Source organism: Aptenodytes patagonicus, chromosome Z (genome assembly GCF_965638725.1).
Source record: "Aptenodytes patagonicus chromosome Z, bAptPat1.pri.cur, whole genome shotgun sequence".
In the NCBI taxonomy this organism is placed as follows: Eukaryota; Metazoa; Chordata; class Aves; order Sphenisciformes; family Spheniscidae; genus Aptenodytes; species Aptenodytes patagonicus.
Genome location: NC_134982.1, coordinates 29,239,945 through 29,263,286, shown reverse-complemented (window position 1 = coordinate 29,263,286; position 23,342 = coordinate 29,239,945). Strand labels below are relative to the sequence as shown.

Genomic DNA, 23,342 nt, shown 5'->3' with positions numbered 1-23,342 from the left:
AAATTGTGTTGCCATTGACAGCAAAACACTGCATGATATTTTTAACAACAGACCAGCAAGAATGTTAATACATGTTTTGGCACTGTGTAATGCTTGAAAAAAATTTTTTTTTTCCCTCCTTCTTCTTATTCCTCTTTTTTTCCCCCTTCTTTCTGGTAAAGGCATCCACGCTATTTTTATTTCTACCCAGCAGTTCCAGAATTAGAAGATAGCCCATTCTCCACATGTATTGATTACTTTGCCATATGGGAGACTGAAAACTTTTCTCCACCTTACCTGTTGTCACAGTTTGATGGTGCACTAAACACAGCTTTAAGACCACTGGTGGCAAGTTAAAGAAAGTAGTGGCCATGTGATGCCAAGTGCTGATTTGCTATAAACTTGGTCTCTGGTTCAGATTGTTTAAAAGCATTGGTAGATTAATTCTGCACCAGCAGCCAGATCTGGTACTGTCTCTTTTCCTGCTGCTGACATACAGCAGGCATAAAAAGCACAAAGCCGGCATAAGCTCTGTATCGTGTGCTCTCACTAATTCAACAAAAATGAGATTGTGTGCCCAGGTCTGGCGTGGGTCAGGTTAGTGCGGCTGGGTGTTGCTCATGGTAACATGTAAATGATCTTGCTGCCAGCTGCACCTTTAAATGAGAGATTAGTGTTGCCAGCCTGTGCTGAGGAAGAAATTAGTGGATGCTTTCATTCTGTTCATCTTTGTGATTTACAGAGTCATTGGGGGGTTTCTCGCTCTTGGCTGAGTTCCTGCAGCCACCTACTTGTGATCATATAAAGTGTCTGAGCTTCTGTGTTTGGCGCTAGAATATATTTCTGAAATGTCTGGTTGTTCACATCATACTATATTTATGTGCCTTTTGATCTTCCATTATGAGTTAATCCCTTCAATACCCTAGTTGTTCCTTTGCCCTGCCATCACCCTGTATACCAGTATAGCAGTGCAGCATGAAAGCTTTACATGACACCTGCATTGCAGCGTTTTGTTTTTTTAACTGCCTCCTTGCTGCATGCCATACTGCTGGTTTGTGGCCTAAAATTGTGCCAGGCTTCCCTCGCAACCTTGGTGAACCGTAAGCTCCTCCTGTGCTTGACATCTTTTTGGGTATGGTGCTTTGCAGCAGGGATGAAAGCAATGCGAGCTGGAAGAGGTACAGAAGCTAAACAAAAAGCAGAGGGCTGACTGAAAGGGTGCAACAGTAGAAACAGGACTGAGGAGAGCAATTTTTTGTGATAAGATGATGCTATAGAAAATAAGGACCTGGGAAGTGTCTGGGCATATTGCATGTGCACTGAATGAAATGCAATATGTCTAGTATGTGTTTCTTTTTAAAGTGGATAACATTAGAGGCAACTTAGCAGTGCAGAGCAGCATAGAGACTTGCAGACATATGTATGTTGTTACCTGTTACTGGGTTTCTTCTTTTTAGAGGAATTGTATTTGGTTTTGTGGTAAATAAGCAGTATTTTAGATGCTTGCATTTTTTTTTTTTTAAATTCTGTTGGATTCTAATTCCTTTTCCTGGGGCCAAATCTTGCAGTTCTCAAGAAGAAACTTGTTCTTCTGCCTGTGTCTGTGAAGAGAGCAAGCCTGTGTTGAGGCTAGTGAGGAGGCAGAAAGCGTAGCTTATTTTGAGACATCAGCTTTGGGAAAATACCAGTGTATGCAATTTCAGAAACTCCCAATACAGCAGATGTACTTCACTTTGTCACCGAGGGAGGAGTATTGCAGTAAGCTTGACTGAAAACCCACAAGGTTCAAGGCTGATCTCCTATTAAAACCCAACAAAATAAAACACAACCCTTCATCTCTCCTCCTCTTCAAAACAAATTAAAAAAAAAAATCCATCTCTGAAGTCATTCACAGGCTAGAGCTCAGCTTGTGCATGAAAACAGCTGTGCTGAAACGGAGGCTGTGCTGAATTATTTACTGTGGCCTTCTGGCATGTTGCTGGCCATTTCTTATCACCCAGCTATCGTGTTACCAAGGCCAAAGACTTGTTATGTCCTTAAAATAGCCAAAATATGTACCAGCTGCGGAAGGTGGGAGAGGCCAGACAGGGAATTGTTCAGGTGGGAAGAACTTCCCAGTGCTGTGTGTTAGGTGACCATGTGGGGGGTGCTTTTAGAACAGGGTGGACAAAACCCATCTTTGAGGAATAACTTGGTTCATCCTGCCTTGAGGCAGGGGAGTCAGCTAGTTAACTCCTCAGGATCTCTTCCATCCTTCTTGTTCTTTTTTGCTTAGAGTGTACTTTTGTCATCAGTTTGGATGTAACAATGCTTTATTTTTTTCCAGTTTATTTGGGCTACTTAGCAGTCAAAAAGGTGGCAATAGCTTCTACCAACACTTATTTTTCTTTTTAAAAAGGCACCGCATCTAAACCAAAGTGATGAACTTGCTGATATTTCATATCAAAAGAGGGTAGCTTATCGGTCTTCATTAGGAAATTTCTTGTTAGTGCTTTTCTCTTCAAGGTTGTGCTGGGACCTTGCTAGAAGCATCCTTCAGATTATATTCTGGTATGCAAGTGGTCACTGAACCCTTTTTTCTCACTCTTTTGACAAGAACGGAGAGCTGCCTCAGCTGCTAGTCGTTGGGCTTCCCTTGTGCTGTCCTGCCCTAAGCGAATGTTGGGGAGATGCTTCTTACTTGTGCCCAGAGGTGTCTGCACAAATGCTTGCGCTGCATTTCTCGCAAAGCTGCCTCACACTGAAGAAGTACCTGCAAATACTTGGTGCGTAAAAGCTGATGTTGTTTGGAGAATCTGCCGTGGTGCATTTCCCGCATGCAGGCAGTGTCTTGTGCACAGGCGCGAAGGCTGAAGACCAGTGTTTTACCTGGTGCGAATGAGTGAGGTTCTCGGGATGCTGGTGGAGGTTTGCAGTGTAAATCAGCAGAGGAACGGCTCTTCTCAAAGCAACCATGTGTGCATATTCAACTTTTATAAAAATCTACATGTAGACTTTTGGGCAATGTGTAATACTAAATATGACCGTATCATCACATACCTTGTCTCCAGTCTGTACGTGGAATTATGCTTGTTCTGTTACTCTGGATAGAAAAGAAATTAATTATACTTGCTTGTTTCTTCTCTTAAGTCATTCAATTGGGGGAAACCCCCCCAATTTTCATTTCAGATTATATTAGCTATACAGTTAGAAAGTTAAAAGCTGAAGATTTCTCTAAAAGCATTATCTCCTATTTTGTTTTTCAGTTTGTTACTCCTTCCCTTTGCTGGGTGTAATTCCTGTTCCATTTTGTGTTTAGCCTTGAATCCTATTGCATTCCATTCAAACAGGGCACATGCTTTCTTAAAGAAGTCCATGACAATGTTTACTGCAATCTGTCCACAAGAACTGGTGGATGTTACAAATACATCACTGAACATTAGAAAGGCATGTTTATAATGTTGTCCTTGTTATTAATGTTTTGAGTATGGTTGTTTTGTGTTTATTTACAATTTCCCTACTGCTTTTTTAGTGTCTTTTGTGTAGGATTGTTTGTAGTTGCAGCTAAGTTGCAGCAAAGGTCATTAAAACTGTATGGCTGTTCAGGGAAAATTCTTGTCTAAGCCACTATTCTTGTCTAAGCACAAGTAAAATATGTTTAAACAATTCACCTTAAAATATAAAGATTTTTCTGAAGTGAGTCTTTTGAACAGTGAAGAAATATTTATGTTAAATTGTAGTGGCAGCTTACGTAGAGGAAAAAAGCCCCATTATTGCTAGCAATGCTTGGGGATTCGCATTTACTTCGAGATGTTGGGACTTGCGTTTTGGGAACAAAGAAGCCATTTTTTTACTCCTGTACATAGATATTTTTCTTAGAGCATGTAATTACAAATGTGGGGTCTATTTGTACCATTACATTTACAGATAATATCCTTGAAAATGCTGGATAAAACATTATTTCTCAAGCTATTATGTTACTTACATAGTTTGGTAAAGACATTTTTAGCGTACTTTAGAATGTATTATTTTTATAGTCAAAGGCTGTTGGGAAGGTAGATTTATCCAGGCTGTGTATGCAAGGATAGGGACCAATTGTTGAAGTTTAAGTGTTAGACAGTGTGATGGCCTGGATCTGGAAGCCCACTAAAGGTCTTTTTGCATTGCACCCGTTTTGCTGGGGCAGGTTGCTAGTGAAGAAGATGGTATTACCTAAATGAATTCAAAGTGGAAGAAGCTCGGTTCAGGTTAAGGGCCAGTTATTTATTAGGGTGTGGGGTGACTTGCAGCAGAGTAGGGATCAGGCACACTGAAAGTGCCACAGTCGCCCCTTCGGCCCGTCCTGCCTGCCTGGATGCCGCTGTGCCTCAGCCGTGAGGGTTTGCTACCTCCCTTCCCCTCTTCTCCTCATGGGGAGCCTGCCCCAGTCCTTCGCTGGGATGCAGAAGAGTGTGAGAGCGCGGCTGGAGGTGGGAGCTTTTCTGAGGCTGTGGGGAGCCTGGTCTTTGCTGCTCCCTACCCTGGACGTGGGGCTCAGGGGACTGTGCTGCTGCATGCCCGACCCAGTCAGCTCTCGAGCACCCTAGAGAAACCAAAGGAAAACATACGTCTGAAAAACCTGTTTGGTTACATTGAAAGAGTGCGTAGACCTATAAATCCTGTTAAAAACACAAACCTTCCTAATCTCCTCCTTGGTGCTCGTGCCAGGGCAGTGTTTTCACTGGTAATAAAAGGTATGCTTTCCTTTATGCATCCCAGAGAGGTCAAAGCTGTCAAACACTTCCTCAGCCACAGATTTAATGCATTTAGAGTTGGGTTGGTGTCTCTCTTAATGCCCCCGTAGCTGCAGCCTTCTCTCCCCAGTCCTCCCACATGCCTTTTTGTTTTTTATTTCAAGGATTGCAATGATAATCTTGGCGCTCATTAAATCGTTGGCAAAACTCCTGGCTTCAATGGACTGAGGGCTTCTCCCATGCTCTTTTTCTTCTGTAAAATTTCTGCTATATTTTTGTAGTCGGAGATGTTGATGTGGCTGCCTGAAGTTCTCTGCTGTTACCGGCCTGGATGGTGTTTGAGGGGTCTCCAGTTCCCATGTGTCCCTGTGGTGGTTCAGTAGAGTTGAGGTACTTGTTTTGAGCCACTCAGGCGTAAATCTAAGTAAGATAATGGCTGGCTGGTCTCAATAAGTGCTCTTTGACTTTAAAATTTGCTTCCTCTGCAAGTCCATCAGAATCAACACTGTGTGAACTTGAGGACAAGGACCTTCCCCAGCATCTACCTGAGAAACCAGCTGTGACCAGGGGCTGTGTTTATTTGCCGAGGTGGTGAAGTGGCACATCCTTCCCATTGCTTTGCTTAAATGGGGTTTGAACTATCTGAGGTCCATATGGACCCTGAGAAGCATGCTTCTATGTATGCTACATCTGCAACATACTGTCTAATAATTATATTAACTGTACAATAACTATATTAAAATCTAAAGAAAAGATTTTGCAAATTTAGGAAAGGAATTGATCAAACATAGTATGAGGTTCTTCTTTATGGTTTCAGTCTGTCCTGTGAACTTCGTTTCTTTAGCGGTATATAGATCCCTAATGCTTTTATCGGAAGTATTGCTTTACATTCAAACCTGGCATTAAGTAGATGTAATTCTGCACTAAGGGAAGACTGTGCTGAAGGAAGAGATGCGTAAATATTCCGGTTTAAATGTAGTATTAGATACATTTTGAACAGCCATGGCATTCCCTTTAGCACAAATGATTTTATTTTTTTCCTGTCTTTTCCAAAGGGTGGCTAGCAAAGCTTACCTTATAAAGATCAAAGCTTCCATGGGGGTTGGTATTAAAGCGTCTCCAAAGTACAGTAAATACGCCTGCCCCAAATACAGGCTAAGACAGGCTCTGCCATGTGTAGATCTGAAGCCAGAGGATGAGGAGGGGCGGAAGGGCTGATGTGTGGTGGAAGAGGAGTTGTCCTGTGAGAGGGCAGGCAGCAGCGTGGCTGGCACGGGGCATGGCTGGATGGGACAAGTGTTGTGCAAAGCGATGGAGGGACAGGAAGGGATGAAAGTGTAGGGGTGAACTCCAGCAGTAGTAGGATGCAACTACGAAAGATTTTCAGGTGGTGAGAAGGGGAGATGACATAACTGCACCAAGGGTATTTTGGGGAGGAGTAGGTGAGAAGAAAAAAGATACTTAGAAGCTAGAGCAAAAGGCGTTTGTGGTGGCCTGAACAGCAAACTGATGCATGTTTTAGTAGTGGCCCTAGAGAAGAAGATGACGGAATTGAGCAACATGAAAAGAGAACGTCTGAAGACAGGATGGATGCAATGGCAAATGGGAAGTGTTGGAGATGATGATATGAGCTTGTCCTTTGTGAAATAACTGTTTCTGATGCCAGGTGTGGTAACCGTCCAGCATCAGAAAAGGTGCAGCTTAATATTCCTCTGTGAAAGTTACTGTCTCTGTTACCTTTGATTCCTCTCTAGTAATGCAGGGTTTAACCCTCTTGTTGGATCACATGGGATTTTCCAAATGAATCACTTAATTGTTTGGCCAGATACCGGCTAGCTGCCTATTTGCCTTCCTTCTGTAAAACCTTTGCTGAAATTACCAGCAATTTCTTCTTCTGGAGGGTTGTAAGGAGTAGGTTATGAAAAAAATGCTTTTTACCATATACACATGGGCTTTCCACTCCATGTTTTTCCCTCTTGCTTTTTTCCTTCACCCGTTATAAGACAAGGAGCTGTGAAATTCTCCCTCATGCCTGTACATTATGCAGTGCGATCAGTTTAAAATGTTCCTGTCCTTACTGAGTCTAAATTAACATTTTTAAAAACGGAGCAGTATAAGCCAATGGCTACAATTTGAGCTTGATTTTGTTTTTTTCAGGAGTATGAAATGAAATGAGAAATACTGCCACGAAATATTTGCCTTGTTGCATGTAGTTAGTGCAAAGAAAACATGAAGGTTGGCTGGCTACTTAGTCCCTCAGCCTTAGGGGTCCAGAGGGTATAGAGGTGGTTTGGGAGTTGTGGCCACAAGTGCCCGTGTGGAAGAAACTTGGCTGTGCTCCTGTGCACCAGGCTGCTGTCAGCCAAGCACCCACTGGAGCAGTCTGTGGAGTGTCTTCAGGGACTTCCCCTGTTCCTATCTCCCCAGAATAGCCATCCATAGTATTACTCAACAGACAAAAAGGGCTATTCACAACTAACATAGAAAGATTAAAAAAAAAAAAAAGCATGATTAATAATAATAAAAAACAATTCTGGGTATAACAGGCAAAACCCAAGGAGAGGTAGGAGAAAACACTTGGCAGTTACAATAACACTTCAGGCTATTAAAAAGAGGTGCGTTATCAGTTTCTGAGGGTGACAGGCATGTTTGCTCTTGCTATTGGACTCCTAATGTTGTTTACATCTATCCTTACAGGAATAATCCTATCTAAGGAAGATTTTGTGCCTGAAAGTAGCCTTTGCCTCTTCACCCCTAGTCCCTAGTTCAATAGACCCGCCTGTATTTAAGAGGAAAACAAATGCAGGATTCACATTGTTACGAGTGTCGGGAAAGATGTCCTTGAGGAGGGCAGGTGAAGATGTGACGTTGTGGGGGGCGGCAAGAACCTCACTGCAGTGAAGTATGTTTGCCATATAATGAACAGGGGAAGGAGCCGGATGCTTGTCAGGATGGTCAGGGGCATAACTGCGGTTTTCAACCATGGAAATTTCTGTGCTACCCCATTGCGCTTTGGTGCAGATTTTTAGCAGACTTGTTTATGGAGACGGTGGAGTCAGTGCTGTGGTGAACTGTTTTCAATACAGGCAGTGCTGGCATTGTTTGGAAGTGTGAATGGCTGAGATATTCTTCTGCAGCTTGTTTTCCAGAAAACACCATTTCTGCCAGATGTTGGGGCAATTCTGTCTTGTTTAGAACAACTGGGGCAGCCAGGGAGCATGGTGGAGCATGCTGTCCTCCTCTTCGAGGAAATGCAACTTCATCTGAATTTCCTCCCTCAGACATGTCGGACTTTGTTATTGTTTGCTGCTTCTCAGATCCCTTTCCTGTTCTTTTTTGAAGCTATTGTATGACAGATTTTTCTTGGCTGTTTGCTTTCTATTTACTATAAAGAAACCCATGGGCAGATATCTGGGAACTAGTACTCTTTGAAACCAGCATGGTCAGTTGTAGAATTACATCAGTGCTTTTCTTTTGTAAATTGAATCTAAGACGATTTCAAGCACTTTTTTAACACAAAGCATGCTTTTGTAAATAGCAAAATACTCAGGTTTACTGACTTGCTTATTCTGATGCGTTTTAAATAAAAAGTCGGTTATATTTGTGGGGGTCAGGTTGAAAGGAATTAGTTGGAAGGCATTATTTAAAAGGCAGTTTTTTAAATCACCTTTGCTTGTGCAGGCATAAAACCAGTGTTATATTCTAAGTGGAAGTAGAAGACTGCAGATTTGTCATTGGATCACATCCTCTGTGTAGTAGAGTTGAAAAGTTTATAATAAACTTGCATCTGAAGTATGTATCAATGGGTTTGTTGGAGATGAGAAATTTACTGGATGTTTCTGAAAGCGCTTTTATTTTTCAGGGACAGGTGACTATAAATGCAAAATTTGGCAACGACATTTATCTCCCAGAGGATGCTGAGTTTTACTTTGTTTACGATGGATCCCTGAAGAGGCACATAATGTTTGGTGAGCGAGTTAGTGACAACGCTCTTCGGTCCATTGTTCCAGGTGAGCGTTAATTCCTGTTTACATTTTTCATCTCTTTGCTATACCCCACCTCCATTGCAAAGCTGAGCACAACTGGATGATTTGGTATAACTCTGCTTTATGGCTCTATAATGGATGAAATGCAGGAATTGAATGATGGCCTTTAGGATCCAGGCTGAGTTTGACTGACCATAGGTAATCCTGCCTTTCGTAGCAATCCACACCAGCGCAGCATCAGGCGTAGACAGCGTTACCAGGCTTGCATAGTTGGGTGTGCATTAAAGTGCAGCCTTCAGGGATGGCATCATTTTTAATGTGAATTAATTCTATGCCACAACTGTTCACCTCCAGGCATCCTAACACCTGCAAAGTCATGTTTTTGTCCAAGCCTTCCCTGGGTTAGCCCGGCTTGCAAGGTCCTCATGGTGGAGGTGTGTGATGCTTGGAGCTCTGCTGGAGCTGTGCACTGTGCAGAGGTGTCGGGGAAACCATTTCAGGGGTGCCTCGCTGCAAACGGGGGATTTGTGTTGCCTCCCAGCCGGCTCTCTGCTGTCGCATTGTTCCCCTCCTGGATGTAACATAAACCCTGGTTGTCACCTTCATTGTGTGCTTTGTGACCTTTTCATTTGTGTGAGTAGGTGGCTATAGATGTGATGTACCTGTGCAATAGGATCTGCTTGTTACTTGTTCTTGTTTTCTAAAGGGGATTTAGAGTCTGAAAATAACTGCTGAGTATAAAAAGGGAAAGTTTGCTGCTGTTACGTGGTGGCTCCTTTGATCCTGTAAATGGTAAATGATTGTCATGGATTACAACTGGAGAAAATGCAATGCTAGGCTTATTCCAGGGTAGCAAAGTCTTTTCTTTTTTTTTTTTTTTAGGCCTGAAATGACACTGTTAAATGATTGCTTCTGGGCTAGGAATAAAAACAGGAGGCTACAGGCAACACTTAATCCTCTGCCTGTTCCCAACAGAATCCATGAACAGATGAAAATAAAGTGCTAGTTTAAAATACAGCCCTGCTGTCGTTAGTGTTGTTTCGCAGTGGCCAAATTAAACATAAGGGAACGCAGAGCACTTTAAAAACAACTGCAGATGTGGGAAGTACATGCTTCCTTCTGCAGTTACTAGATTGCATATATACTTGCAGTTATTCAGGGATATTTTGGAAAATTTAGATTTGCACCCATAATACGTCATGGTTAGCTCTCCAGTGAGAGGTACAGCTTGCACCTCTTCTAGATATATGACATCCACCCTCACTTAGATGGCAAAGGAGGGGGAGGAATGCACGGGGTGCTTAAGAGGTTTGAGAGACAAACTCCCTTGAATTTCAAGGGTTGCAGCTGTAAGTTAGAGTGTTGATACAGCATTTGATCAAGTCTGCCAAAAGCATGAAGCATCCATTAGTTAAAAGCTTCTGGGTTTTGGCCTACGTGGAGACACTGGGTAGGTACAAAATTGGTGTTAATAAATGGATATATTACTCAGAGTTTGTGTTGCAGGCCACTCTGCCACTCTTTTCATGAGCGTCTCATTTTTCTTAATTCTTATCCAAGAACCTTCAGGCTTTTGATTTGTGGGATTTCATCCTGATGTGGTTACCTCTTCTTTCCATTGTAGTTAAAGAACCTTCACCTAGAAAGACTGGTTCCAGAATCAATTATGTCAGTATAATTGGGAGGACTGGCAGTTCACAGTCTAGTCGAATCCAAGTTCATCACCAGAAATGGTTGATGGATGCACTACAACAAATAGATGTAATTAGAGGAAAGAATAAAAGTAATTCTGGATGAGCAGTTACAGCTCTTAGAGGCGGGGGGGAATGAGGAAGAACTTACATATTTTCTGAACATATGTAATGTTAGTGATTAATTTACATTATAATTGCAGGCCATGGATGCCAAGAAGCAGTTTCTGTCTCTGTGTTAATGTACACAAGGGGATACTCACCTGTGGTCCTCGGCAGCTGTTCAGTCACTTACAGAGAGAATTTGTCGTGCAAGTTGTCTCGCTTTCTGGTCGATCACGCAGAATGTGTCACTGCTGCTAGTCACAGGTTGTTGCTGGATAAGTTTGGGCTAAGGATAAAAGATCTGCAGTCCCTGGATAATGATTTGATGATGGCCGTTGCTCATGAAGAATTGCCATCGACCTGGAACATCCTTGGAAGCTGCTCAGAAGGTGGTAAGGTTTTATTTTAAGTTGGAAAGCTTTCAACGGTGGTTTGATGCACAGTTCAGAGCAGAGTGTCTCACCGTTTTATCCCAGGTTCTCAACCCTTGTGCTTTATTCTGTGGTTAAGATGAAAAATTGTTCAAGTATGAGAGGGGTAGTCAGAGATTTGGTTTGTGCCCAGAGGTTTAAAAAGGATAATAATGGTTATTGTAAATCAGTCTCTCCAGAAGCATTTTGTGCCTTGACTCACTGTGAATGCAGTTCTTTATTTATAAATAGAGTCTGCCTTTGCAAGATTAAAGACCTGTCTGTTTAAAAAAAGCAAGAATTGTAGCAGTGAAGTATTGCTGCCATGATTCCAACCAAGTGAGATATTTTAATTATGCAGACAAAAAGGAGATGGTCATAAAACAGAAGCATGTGTTACTGTAGGCATTCTGATGTACAGAGTAAACATAATTTTTGTCATGGTTCTGTCGGTGTTTATGCTTTATTTATGACTATGATCATTCTTTGGGGAGAATATCATTAAACCAGTTTTGTGGCTTTTTTTTTATTGTAGAGGAAGTGGGATGAAAATATACATGTAACTTTACATTAGGCTATGCTATTGAAAAATTTTGTGACAAAATCAGGTGAAATTTTCCTGGTTTCAGGTTTCATTGCAAACAAAAAACTGTAGTTAGGTTTTGCTGAAGAGTATAATTTTTTTTGCAGACGTAGCTGATTTATAGCTGAGGTTGGCAACAGTGTTAAACTTGATGGCTTCACATGTTTTTCATTGAAAATTTGGTACTTTTGGCTGTTTTCCTTTTAGTACTTTAAATTGCTAAAAATTGGAGGACAGGCAGTTTCCATATGAGCCAAAGTGAAAGAGAGGTTCATGCAAACTTTTGGGAAGTAAAAACACGGCACTTAGCCCATTTCTTTGAGTGAGGGCTTTTTTCCCGTCTTAAATCTTTCTAATTCTTAATGACAGATAGCTTGAAATCTGCTACTGCCTTCCTCAGGAGAAGGATGGTTTTTGTCTGTCTGTTGTAAACACCTCTTTCAAGAGATGTGAAAACAAATACCAAGTCTCATTCGAATATTGGCTAGACAGGATAGAAAAAAAAAAAAAAGCCATTGCTTGTTTCATTTTGGTGTGTAGTAAATATTTGTTCACATTACTCAACTGCTGAAACGGCTGTTGGATCTTAGCAATGAAGAGCTTGATTCAAAGCCTGAAGAAATCTCAAAGCCTGAAGAAATCAGCTGTAGTTTTGTTCACAGACGTGGCTAAACTTTTCATCGAAACCAGTTGAAGCCCAACCCAGAAGCATCAGCAGGATACCAGCGGTACTGAGAGATGCTTGGGCAAACCAGCCGGGTACCTGCTTGAAACACGGGGAAGTTTATGCTGGGTGTGTTGTGGGTCTGAAGGGTCGGACATCAGCTCAGCTGGTACCAGACTAAGCTCTGCCAGGGCAGCTGCTACCCAAATAGCAAAATTCTTTAATTTTTAGTTATGCTAATTGTTAATTTTCAGGTGTACTGCAACATTTATATGGAAAAGAGTATGTTGCCCTCATGAGACTTTTATAGGACTCGTATTCTTTTGTTTCTGTGTCTTTTTCATATTTTGTTCACTTTTCAGATTTCAATATTATACATAAACAAAATTTGAATACAGTGGAAAAGCAGGCATGTGTGCTCCAGTCACTATACAAAGTCTGTGTGAGCATTTGAAATGTTAGATGAGCATGTCTTGAGCGTGCTGCTTTAGCGATTGCCTCATGGGCAGTGTTGCACTGAAGAGGTGACATCTCCCTTTGTACCCCAGTCATTGCTCTTAAATGAAGCTGGGATCTTGCCCCTTGTTTCTGAATAAAACAAAAACGTCCAAATTCCTGGGGCCTGGTAGCAATGCTCATGCACGGCGATGAGCTCTTAGGGCAGCCCTGCCTGGGCAGTGCTTACTGGCCACCCTTGTTGAGTGGGGGACTCCTGAAAGCTTTCCAGACAGCTTCTTCAGCCCAAGGAAGGTCAGTCATTCCCTTTGTCTCTCTCTGAGGTCCAGGCTTGGGCTGGGCCTGACATCTATTTTGATATCCTCTAAGCAGTTTGTATAATTTTTCTTTGGCTCTTGTATTCTTTCCCTCTCCTTTCTGAAAGTATAGTTTTGATTCTTCTTACAGCCATATTCTCCTTTCACCTGACTCTGAGACGCACTGACTCATGTTGCTTCCTCGTGCTGTCCCCATCACTGTGTTTTTGTCCCCAAAGCCAAGAGGCCAAGCACGGCTGAGGGTTGCATGTGGCTGAGGGAACCCTGTGCGTGCAGGGGGAAGGAGAGGGAGGGAGGGAGAAGGGGATGGACTGGGGCAGGAGTGCTTCAGATCTCAGCACAGGTGAGAAGGGGAGGAGAAGGTTCTTCATTGGGTTGTCCCAGCATTCCGTTTCTTCCCCATGCTCCAAAAGATCAAAATTGATGAGAAACAGGGAATTTATGAGGATTTAGGAAGAGGACGAGACTTTCTTTCCCTACCTGCTGTCTCTGCAACTCCTTGCCTTGACAGTGTCAGGATGTTCTTTTTAGTATCAGTGTTGTGAAAGACGCGGGTGCTATCATCCGTCACTAGGCAGGACCTTATGCTTGTGAGATTGTGTCAGTTTTCAGAGCTGCTGAGCTATTTTTATTGGAAAAAAACTATTTTTGAGTGACAGATCTCTGGAGAAAATTATTGCACCATCTGGTGTTTTTGGACCTCATTCGTTTTTATGAGGATTTAGAGACATATGGGTTGATGGAAAGATAGAAGAATAATTCATTCACAGGAGTTTTGCTATTTGGAAAAAGTGCTTTTATTCCCTTTATAACGCATAAAGAGGATTGGGTAAAGAGAGAGCCTGGATTGTCTAGGGAGCACTGCAAATAATTCAGGAATTTAGTGCATTTGCACAGGTCAGGACTTGTTAGCCACATTATTTAAAGTTCAACAAAAGAAACAAGAAAGCACGAACCTTTTGGTAATCCTCACTTGCAATAAGTGCCTGTGTGACAACCATGTCAGGAGCTGCTCACTCACACAGACTGGTCAGATGTTGAGATCAGCAGGCCCACAAGCAGTTTGCTGCTAGAGGAAACTGGGGACCTAGCAGAGGTGCTATGCTCAGACATTTATTTGTTGGTGGGTTTGAAGAAAGGGGAAGGAGGAGTAGGGAGAGGGAGAAGCTGATTTTCTTGTTGATCGCACCTTCGTAAAGGATATTTTCCTTCCGAAAATTGGATTATTCAATTTATGGAGATAATCAGTGTTAAATATTCAGCCAAATAACTTGTTAGAGCTGCTCAGGAAGAAGAGAATCTTCCCACAGTTTTTCAGTTTACCAAAAAAAAAGAAGAAAGAAAGATGGAGTGGTTTAATCTGTATGAGAAAAATGGTTCCAAGTAACCTTTACTCTCTTAGTACCATCAGGTTAGGGCAGTCTTTTAGGACTAGCAGCCCCCAAGGACCATCAGACACAGGTTCAACATCTTCACTGCAACTTTTTTTATCTTTGACACGCTCAGCATTATGTCCCTTGGCTGTCGGAGGGGGACCGGGAGCACAGGAGTGTGGACCTTGCAAGGAGTCTGCCTTACATAGAGGAGGCTGAGAGCATCTCAGTTTCTGGTTGTTTTAAGGGCATTGCTGGGAGGGCGCGTTCAGGTTGTCTGGGTGACTTAACTGTGCTGGTAATCAAACAAGAACAGTTGCTGCTGACTTTGCCACTATTTACAGTTATTTTCAAAAGGAAGAGTGCTCTTTTACATTTAAGGCTATTGGTAGAAGCAATAAAATTACAACCTGAATTATGAAAATTAATTGTGGATCACAGGGAAAGGAACAGTGTATGCTTGATAAATTCCCTTTCATGAAGAAGGAGAATTTCCATTTTATTTCATAAATGCTTTGTAATTGTTTTCTAGGAATAGGTCTGGTGGAGTGAACTGAAGTATCCAACCTCACTGCTTTATAGTCTGCCTTTGGGGAACACACTTCCATTTTCTGTGTCATTTTTGACTTTATTGCCCTCTCCCTGCCCTTTTCTTTGTAAATCCTGTTACTGTTTCCACTTGATGTTCAATGCATCCTGCTAAGCTGCACCAGTTCCAACCTGGCTGATGCATGTCGTATTTTTGGTCTAAATTAAAGAAAATTCTGCGTGTGTCTTTTCCTCAGTTGGAATTTTAGATTTGTTTTTTCCTGTGGAAGGAAAGGGAGAGGGGAGCAAAGTGCCTGCTCTCCTTCATGGAATTAGGAAAACACTGGGAACAGTGGATAAATATTTCTAGGTGTGGTGAGATTTGTGAGGAGGGGTAATATTTTTTTGGTCAGGCAGTTTAGGGGGTTAGAGAAACAGAAAAATCTTTGGCCTCGTAGGAGTTCACCCCTTTGGAAACTGCACGGGGCAGAGGGAGGAGGATGCTACCCTGGGCATTGGGAAGCAGAGGAGTGTCTTCCAGTGGCTGCTGCTGACCAAGAAACCTGCGGCATGAGGCAAGATATTGGCAAGCGTGCTTCAGCCTGCGGGTCCCCAGCAAGTGTATGATCCTCATCTCCTGGTCAGTGGTAATAATAGCAGAGAGGAGATGTTTGAGACCCCCGGACCATGAAGGGGCTTTTTGGGAAAAGCCCCAAGCACTTGGTGATGGTGATATGCAGAGTGACAGTAGAGCAAGTACTGTAAGAGACACAAGAGATCAAGTTTCCTATTTAAGGCAATATATAAGTAGTGGGGCTCAGGAGCCTGCTCTGCTGCCGGAGAGACCAGGTATGAAGCTACGGTCTGACCCGAACCCCAGGCTTGGGTCGCACTGGGCTGGAGAGCCCTTCTCTGCTCCTGGCTGAGAGGGTGTCCCCGCCTGGTGTTGAGCAGTCTGGTGGCACTCAATAAACAAGCATCTTAAACCAAACAGCTCAAGGGAGTATTTGGCTGCAGTACAAAAGAATGAGGACTATCCCTCTGCTAACAGAAACCATCTCCTGTCGTGTTTTGCATCTTTGTTGGGGTCACCCAAGCAGTAAAGTCAACTGAAACTTCACCTGATGATGTAGGTAGTGGCACCATGTGCAGCCTTTACCGCATGGGGCTGGTGGATGGGCGCCTTCTCTAACCCTCCTGCTGCTAAAACTGCTGGGGCAAGACTCCTTAAAGTCCACCTTTGCAATGGAGCTTAACCTTCCCCCATCTCCTCCTTTTCTTCTGCAGCACTGATGCCAGCCTCCGGGTGTTAGTTGATAAAGGTATGATGAATAGGGGAACTAATTAAGGAAAAGTTGGATGTTCCAGATATTCGGTAAGTGGAAAGGGGAGATGCCACTGCAGCCCTGCCCTTAGACGGGCTGTCACGTACCTGGCTGTGTGCATCGCGGCCACTGTCTGTTCACAAAACCGCTTGTGTGTGGTTTTGCAGCAGTGGGGTGCACTGAAGACGGCTTTATAAACAATCTCATACCTAACGGAAAAATGAAAAAATGAACAGTAATGCATAAAAGTACAAAGCCAGGAAAAACTGGAATTTGTCAGCCAGTTTTGATGTCTCCCCTTGCTTTTAAAGTCACAAGTCTTGAGGTTTTTAATCTCCTTCCAGGAAATGAATGAGATTCATAGCCCAGAAGGGTCTTAGTCATTTCTGTCAGAGAGAAATATTTGTTTTTAGTTTATTGTTTTGGACATAGGAAGGGATTCAGGTGCAAGGAAGAACAAAAGGATTTATTTAATGTTTAAAACAGACTGTGTTTGGCTCAGCTGTGCAACTCAGAGTGTTTTGACTGGAGAATCGGGATGCTATGCAAAACAACGTCCTGATAGTTCGTATCTTTTACAGCACCGCCTGCCTTGCAGTAGCTGACCCTGTATGAATCAGCCAGCAGTGCGTCTTTCAAATCTTAGGAATTGTTGGTTATGTGTCTTGATGGAAAATGGTATTTTATACCATTTAAATATGAATATGTTGAAGAACCCTTGTGTTTTCATTTTTTCCTTATTTTCTTCTTGTTTGCCACTGAATGCAGTTGAATTAATGATGATGTTTTTCCACGACGTTTTTTTTCATGATGGTTTTCTTTCTGTTGTTGCGGTTTTTTTGTGTGTTCCACACCCTCCCCCCCCCCCCCATTTTGCCACATTTGAAATCTTCCTGAAGGCAAGGGGAAAAGAGAGTGAAAAGTGTGAGAAAATGCCATTTGTTCTGTCACAGTGAGGAGCTATAAGAGGAGGTGGTGAATGAGGAGAACTGAAACTGGAAATCGTTCTTAAGAAAAAAAATGCTAAAACCCAGTTGTTCAGGACTTTACCTTTTTTTAAGTGCAAATCTTTTCTTTTTAGGTAGGTCTGTTTAAAAAGCTTATTATCAGTCATTATGTCTTTCTGTTTTTTTTTGCTTTGATATTGCTGACCCTGGAATAGAACCACAGCAGAATTTGGGTGGAAGGGGTCCTTGGAGGTGGCCTGGTGCTACCTTCTACTTGGAGCAGGGCTAGCTTCAAAGTTGGATCAGGTTGCTCAGGGTCAGGTTTTGAGCACCTCCAAGGACGGACAGTTTGTAACCTCGCTGGGTGACCTGTCCCAGTGTTTGACCATCCACATGCTGAAAAATACTTTCCTTGTATTGAAAGAACACATTTACCTTTCCATTTATCCTTCCAACTTTACAATTTGTATTTCAGATTTTAGTATCATGAAGCTATTAGTAATTGCTTTATGTCATCAGGTTCTGCTCACTCCTGGGCAGGCCAGGTGGAAGAAGTAAGAGGAGAGTAGCCCAGCAAACACATAGTCTATAGAGGTGCAGGATGGGGAGGAACGCCAGTGCTGTTTCCAACCACGTGCATCAGGGGTGAAAACAGCGGGTGGAGCTGCCGGGTGGTTCTGCTACCATGTGCATTCAAGCTAGCCATGAACAAATTTAGCTTAAGGTTAGATGAAGGTTGTTAGGTTGGGCAGATAAAAATTAGTTACTAGAATATTTGTGGTGAGATAATAGAAGTTATTATTGTAGATGGTGTTTTAAGACCACAAAGATTAATTACTGTTTATTAGTTATTTTTAAAAGTAGGTTCTTTTGTAGCAGACTTATTCATACTGCATCGTTTTTAAGATTTGGCTGCCAGAAGAGTAACTTTATTTGCTGCAGTGTCAGAGCAGAGGAAAGGCTGTCCCTTATTAGGGAGGCTTCCTAAGGCCTCCCCTTTTGCTGAGCGGGAAAGTCCTAATCTTATCTTGCCCAGAGCGAGTTTATCTGGCTTTTTTACAGCGTTACAATATACATTGAAACCCAGAGGCCCCAGGCCAAAGTTTTAATCAGAGGATGGAGTTCAGAGTAAAGTTTGCCTTTTTGTTTCTGTGTTTTTTATCTGACAGTTGGGGTGTAGTTAGTATCTAATCAGATGCTTAGTGTGTTTAATACTGGTTGATATATTTGCATGTATTTTAATTAGATGGACTTACGTGCTGGCTGCTTATTAACACTACATATAGAAAAAATGGTCTAGTTGAAAACATCCAAAGAACCCACTTTAATGTCTAAAGTGGGACTTCAGCAGAATTTAAGTACTGCAGACCAAAGAACAATTCTGAAAGCTCATGTTTTAGTGAATATTTTAACCTGGAAATGCATAATGTTTGTTCAGGGGCTATGTTTTGGACCACAGCATTTCCTGGGCATCTAAACTCTGGTGTACATATAAACACGTCAGAAAAGGGAGTGCTGGTGCCTGGTGTCCGGCTGTACTCTGCTAAGGTCCAGACTGGTGGCATAGCCTTGAGTCTGCTAAAGTCCTTGTGGGGGAGACTCTGAAGTACAGAAATAGCACTGGGGCCAGTGCAAAGCACAGATGACGTTATCAGTCTCTATTAAGAAACACATCTAGGGAAAGGGAAGATACTGGCACACGTTTTTGTACTGTGTCTGAATGGTTAGGGCATTCTCCAAGCAAGTGCGACACCCCGGCTCCCAGCATCATTTTTCAGATCTGATGACAGTATAATGAGAAATGCATCCATGTCCAAACAGCAGAGACTTCTCCCAGCTGATTGTTGCGTTGTAGTCAGTCTGCTGCTTTCTTGGTCTTCTGCCCTGCATCCCTTGGATTTCATTCTGCACCTTGACCCATTTTCAGTTACTCTGCAACGGAGGGGACAGGGTGTGCTCCCACCAGATGGGTGATCAGAGGAAGTTTGAAGATGTGTGTGGGTTCAAATCCCATCTGGCTGAGGAGGAAGTTGAACTGAGGTCTTCCATTTTTGAAGTGGCATATCAGTCATCGTTTCCACTATCTCTGGACACGTTTTGGGAAGCCTGAGCCCTGCTCGTTTAAATGTTCCTCCATAGAAGGAGGTCTCAGATCCAGGCAGACCAAAGTGTTTGATGAGTAGTGCTTGGTTGGGCTTTGAAGTTGTGGGTTGGAGTCAGACCCTCATGCCTCTGTATTCCCTATGGGCTGACTTTAGCCAGCCACTCACTCACTGCGTGGGCTTTGTGCTTGTGAGACCCCACCTGGAGCATCCAGCTCTGGGGTCCCTAGCACAATAAAGACATGGACCTGTTGGAGCGGGTTCAGAGGAGGGCCATGAAAATGATCAGAGGGCTGGAACACCTCTCCTATGAGCCTGGAGAAGAGAAGGCTCTGGGGAGACCTTATTGCAGCCTTTCAGTTTATAAAGGGGGCTTATAAGAAAGACAGAGAAAGACTCTTTACCAGGGCCTGTAGCAACAGAACAAGGGGCAATGGTTTTAAACTGAAAGAGGGTATATTTAGATTAGATATAAGGAAAAAAATTTTTATGATGAAGGTGGTGGGACACTGGAACAGGTTGCCCAGAGAAGTTATGGATGTCCCATTACTGGAAGTGTTCAAAGTCAGGTTGGACGGGACTTTGGGCAAGCTGATCTGGTGCAAGATGTCCCTGCCCACAGCAGGGGGTGTTGGACTAGGTGATCTTTAAAGGTCCCTTCCAAACCAAGCCATTCTATGGTTCCATATTGCTGTTTAGCAAAGCAGTTCTGCAAATGCTTGAGTTGGATTCAGTGGACTTAAAGGTTGCATGTACTTAAAAACTTTGAAACATATATGCTGTCTCGCTTAACAGATACGTAAACACTATAATTCATACCATTAATGATGGTAACTAAAATGCAGCAATGATTGTTGTCTCCAAAGACTGAAATCAGAAATATTTTGCAGACCTTTGAGGAAAAAAACCCATAGTTCACTACTTTCCTCTGTGGCCTAGGATCCTGCAGCAGAGCCTGTGTCCAGCTGGACACGTTTTTGCCTAGAATGTAAAATGGGGAGACTAAGAAACAACTTTATTGCCCAAAGCCTGGGGAGAAAATAAGTGTTGCATGGGCAGGCTAATGCACCAAATTGTGTTGGCTAGCCACAAGTAAGAGGGAAGTTTGAAGATGGTTGTTTGTTTGTTTGTTTGTTTTTTAAATAATGACATGTGACATTTTATATGTGTGTTCTAGAAATACTTAGGTACATACTGTGTATATGTTTAATGATATTCTGGTTTAAAGAATCCCCCCTGCATCTTGTTAATGTGTCTGCTTCTGTTAGAACTGCAGTGAAATAAAGGTTTCAGATGCTACATGCAGGTTTGCTGGCTGTTACAGTGCTAGAGTCTGTGTCCTGAAGCTCACTTTTGATCTGATGTCTGGAATTTGTTTCATTTATTGAAGGAAGTTTGACCTGGTTTTCTGGGATTTGACTCTGTCTGAAAGTTTTGATTCCACTTGAAATGGAAAGGTACAAAGTCTTGGATGGGTTGCCATCAAATATTCAAAGCAAAAGTTGATTACCAGTGGAGACCCTGCAGTAATTTTCCCTGTGGAGCGGTAGAGCAAGTTCCTTAGGTTTCTTGCCATTCTGGCTTTATGAGATAGGGAGATACAGTTTTTTTTAATACTACAATACTTCGGGTCCAACGTTTTCAAAGGAGGCTAATGATTTTGGCCCCCAGCTCTGAGAGGACGTTCCAAAAGGTCCAGCTTTGCAGAAGGCAACTCTCCCGTTAAGAAGTCCAGAGAAGATGTAATCAGCTGAGACATGACAGCAGCCTTCAATTATGTAAATGGAACCTTCGAAGGGAAAGGAATGAAGTGTTTTTCATGCCTGTTTCGGATGGGACAAGAAGCAACAGGCTTATACTGAGAAAGGGTGGACTAGGTTAGACATTTCGGATCTTTGTAACTGTGAGGGTAAAATTATCGCTTGTGTAGACTGCCTATGGAGGTTACGAAAACCTCTTGTCGTTGGAAGGTTTTTGGGACAGATGAGATGAACATCTGTCAGGAGCAATTTAGGTTGAGCCGATCCTGCCTTAAGTGGTGGACTAGAGACCACTTGAGGACTCTTCAAGATTATTTTTTTTTTTTAATGGTTCTATAAAATAAATATTCCTGACCCTTTCAGAGGCAGTACTTAAACTGAACAGGAGTCAGCCATGAGCCACTGTATTTGCATGTAACTACATGATACCTTTGCTCAATGCATAAGTGTTTCTGAAAAACGTGTTTATTAGCTTTTTGGCTACATAACTGCTCTCTCTGCTGGGGGATTGCTTTCCATCAGATGGTTTTATCTTGTGAATATTGATGCAGAGAGGAAATTTGACAGCAATTTGCTGTTGATTTTAACTATTATTTACACAAACGTGTGCACATACCTACATATGCTTCAGGAGCTTCACCTTTCCTTTGCCACTGAAATGTATAATTTTAAATAACATGTTCTGAACTGGTTGGATAACAGGGAAGAAAAAGTCTGTTGAATCAGGATGATAAATTTCAATGGAATTTCATAAATCACTGGAAACCTAATAGATTTCAGCCAGTTGTTCTGAGAGCTGTAGAGTAACTGCCCTTAAATACTTGACCCTTGTGAAAGTACCCTTATATTTATCTTCATACCAAAATATCAGTGTAGAGAACAGGTTGAGTGGCACTTGAGCTGAATTTTATTTATTGCCTTTAAATTGCAGAGGCTTTGTTCTTGAGAATGTATGTAGACAGATAAACCCTTCTTTGAACAAAGGCCAGGGAAGGGCTCGAGTGGAGAATCAGCCTCTGGTGACTAAGTCATCGTTGTGTACTCTTTTATTTTAAGCTTCATCCCGTTTAGCTTGATGAATATGTGCTAAAAAGTGGAGAGGAAGTATTGGCAGGTGATGTCACCTTTCTGAAAAGAGAGACACAAGAATTATCCTGTGTATTTTGCCCACATACATGTTAGCTTACGGCTTGCTGTGCTGCTAAGGACCTCTTAACATGCTGATAAGCAGCCTGCCTTGAAAAATCACACCTTTTTTTTTTTTTTTTTTTTTAAATTTAGGTATTTGGCCATGCTGCCAGATGTTTTGTGTTGCTGAGGCAATGCAAAGCAGCTGGAAAATTGCCTCTTAACTGTGTACTGCAGTATATTGGGGCATCTCTTGTGCTGAATGCCATACTATGTACAAAGAAACAGAGAAATACTGAGATTATCTAATACAAACTGATTTCTTTAACTGCTGAAATTAGATGGTATTTGGATATCCTAGCTTAGCTCCACAGATGCAATTAAGTATCTAACTCTGCTGATTTCAGTGAAAGACAGATCCTGTCAAAGTACTTTTGTAGGTCTGAACCTGAGCTGTGATATTTCTGCAGACTATAACAAGTTTCTTTTGATGTTTCCTAGGAAATAAAATGCTGGGTTTTGTTACTGATGATTTTGTTTGTTTGCTGTGTTTTTTCAGAGCCTAAACATAAAGAAACTCTTCTCCACCTTGTGATGAAATTGGGCTTGGTTAAGCTTTCCCAGTTCTTAGCAGCCCAGCCTGGAGGGTCATCCGCATTAGCATTAGCTAATGAGGACGGAGCAACACCATTAGATTTGGCTTTACAAAATGGGCACTCCAAACTTGTTGAGGTCTTCACAAAGTGAGTATAATGGTTTGCTGCTTCCTCGGAAAAACTCCTGTCAGTTAAGGGCTGTGGGGAGTACTGTTGTTCTCAAAAGAGTTGCCTATTTTGTGTTGGTTTCTGTTGCTTTTTGCCATTATTACCGTTTTAAGTGATAAACTTATATTTACAGTTAAAGGAAGTTTATGATGTGTGTCCTTCGTTACATTTGAAAGTCAATTAATAGTCAATTAAGTAACAGAGGACCAGCTGCATCATCATGTACCTCTCCCAGCACTATCGCAGCTGAATCCCGACATGTTACCAACAAGTAAAGACATCCCTTAAAATGTATATAGAGAAATATTTAGATATAAACAGAACCATAGGACCTGACTTCCACAAAACCTCAGCAGACTTTGTGACCTCTGTAAAGCTCAGGTTTGGGTGAATAAGGGAGAGTCAGCAGCAAAGCCAATGCTGCAGCTATAACTCTGTTTTGCCGGAGGGCTGCCACACTGACAAATGACTTAAAGGACAAGTGCTTTCTGGCATGTCTGGAGTTTCCTCTG

At 42.3% G+C, this 23,342-nt stretch overlaps 1 protein-coding gene across 8 annotated transcripts in view; it reads left to right on the top strand.

Moving 5' to 3' along the window:
- ARHGEF28 (Rho guanine nucleotide exchange factor 28) overlaps nucleotides 1–23,342 on the top strand; it is a 122,427-nt gene that overhangs the window by 17,707 nt on the left and 81,378 nt on the right. For 6 of the 8 annotated variants that reach the window (XM_076363379.1, XM_076363382.1, XM_076363378.1 and 3 more), the window contains 3 exons: nucleotides 8,554–8,701; nucleotides 10,572–10,865; nucleotides 22,626–22,809. In XM_076363379.1, the coding sequence (XP_076219494.1) occupies nucleotides 8,554–8,701; nucleotides 10,572–10,865; nucleotides 22,626–22,809 (626 nt within the window). The remainder of the gene's footprint in view (nucleotides 1–8,553; nucleotides 8,702–10,571; nucleotides 10,866–22,625; nucleotides 22,810–23,342) is intronic. The other 2 variants (XM_076363381.1, XM_076363383.1) reach the window with 2 other exon arrangements.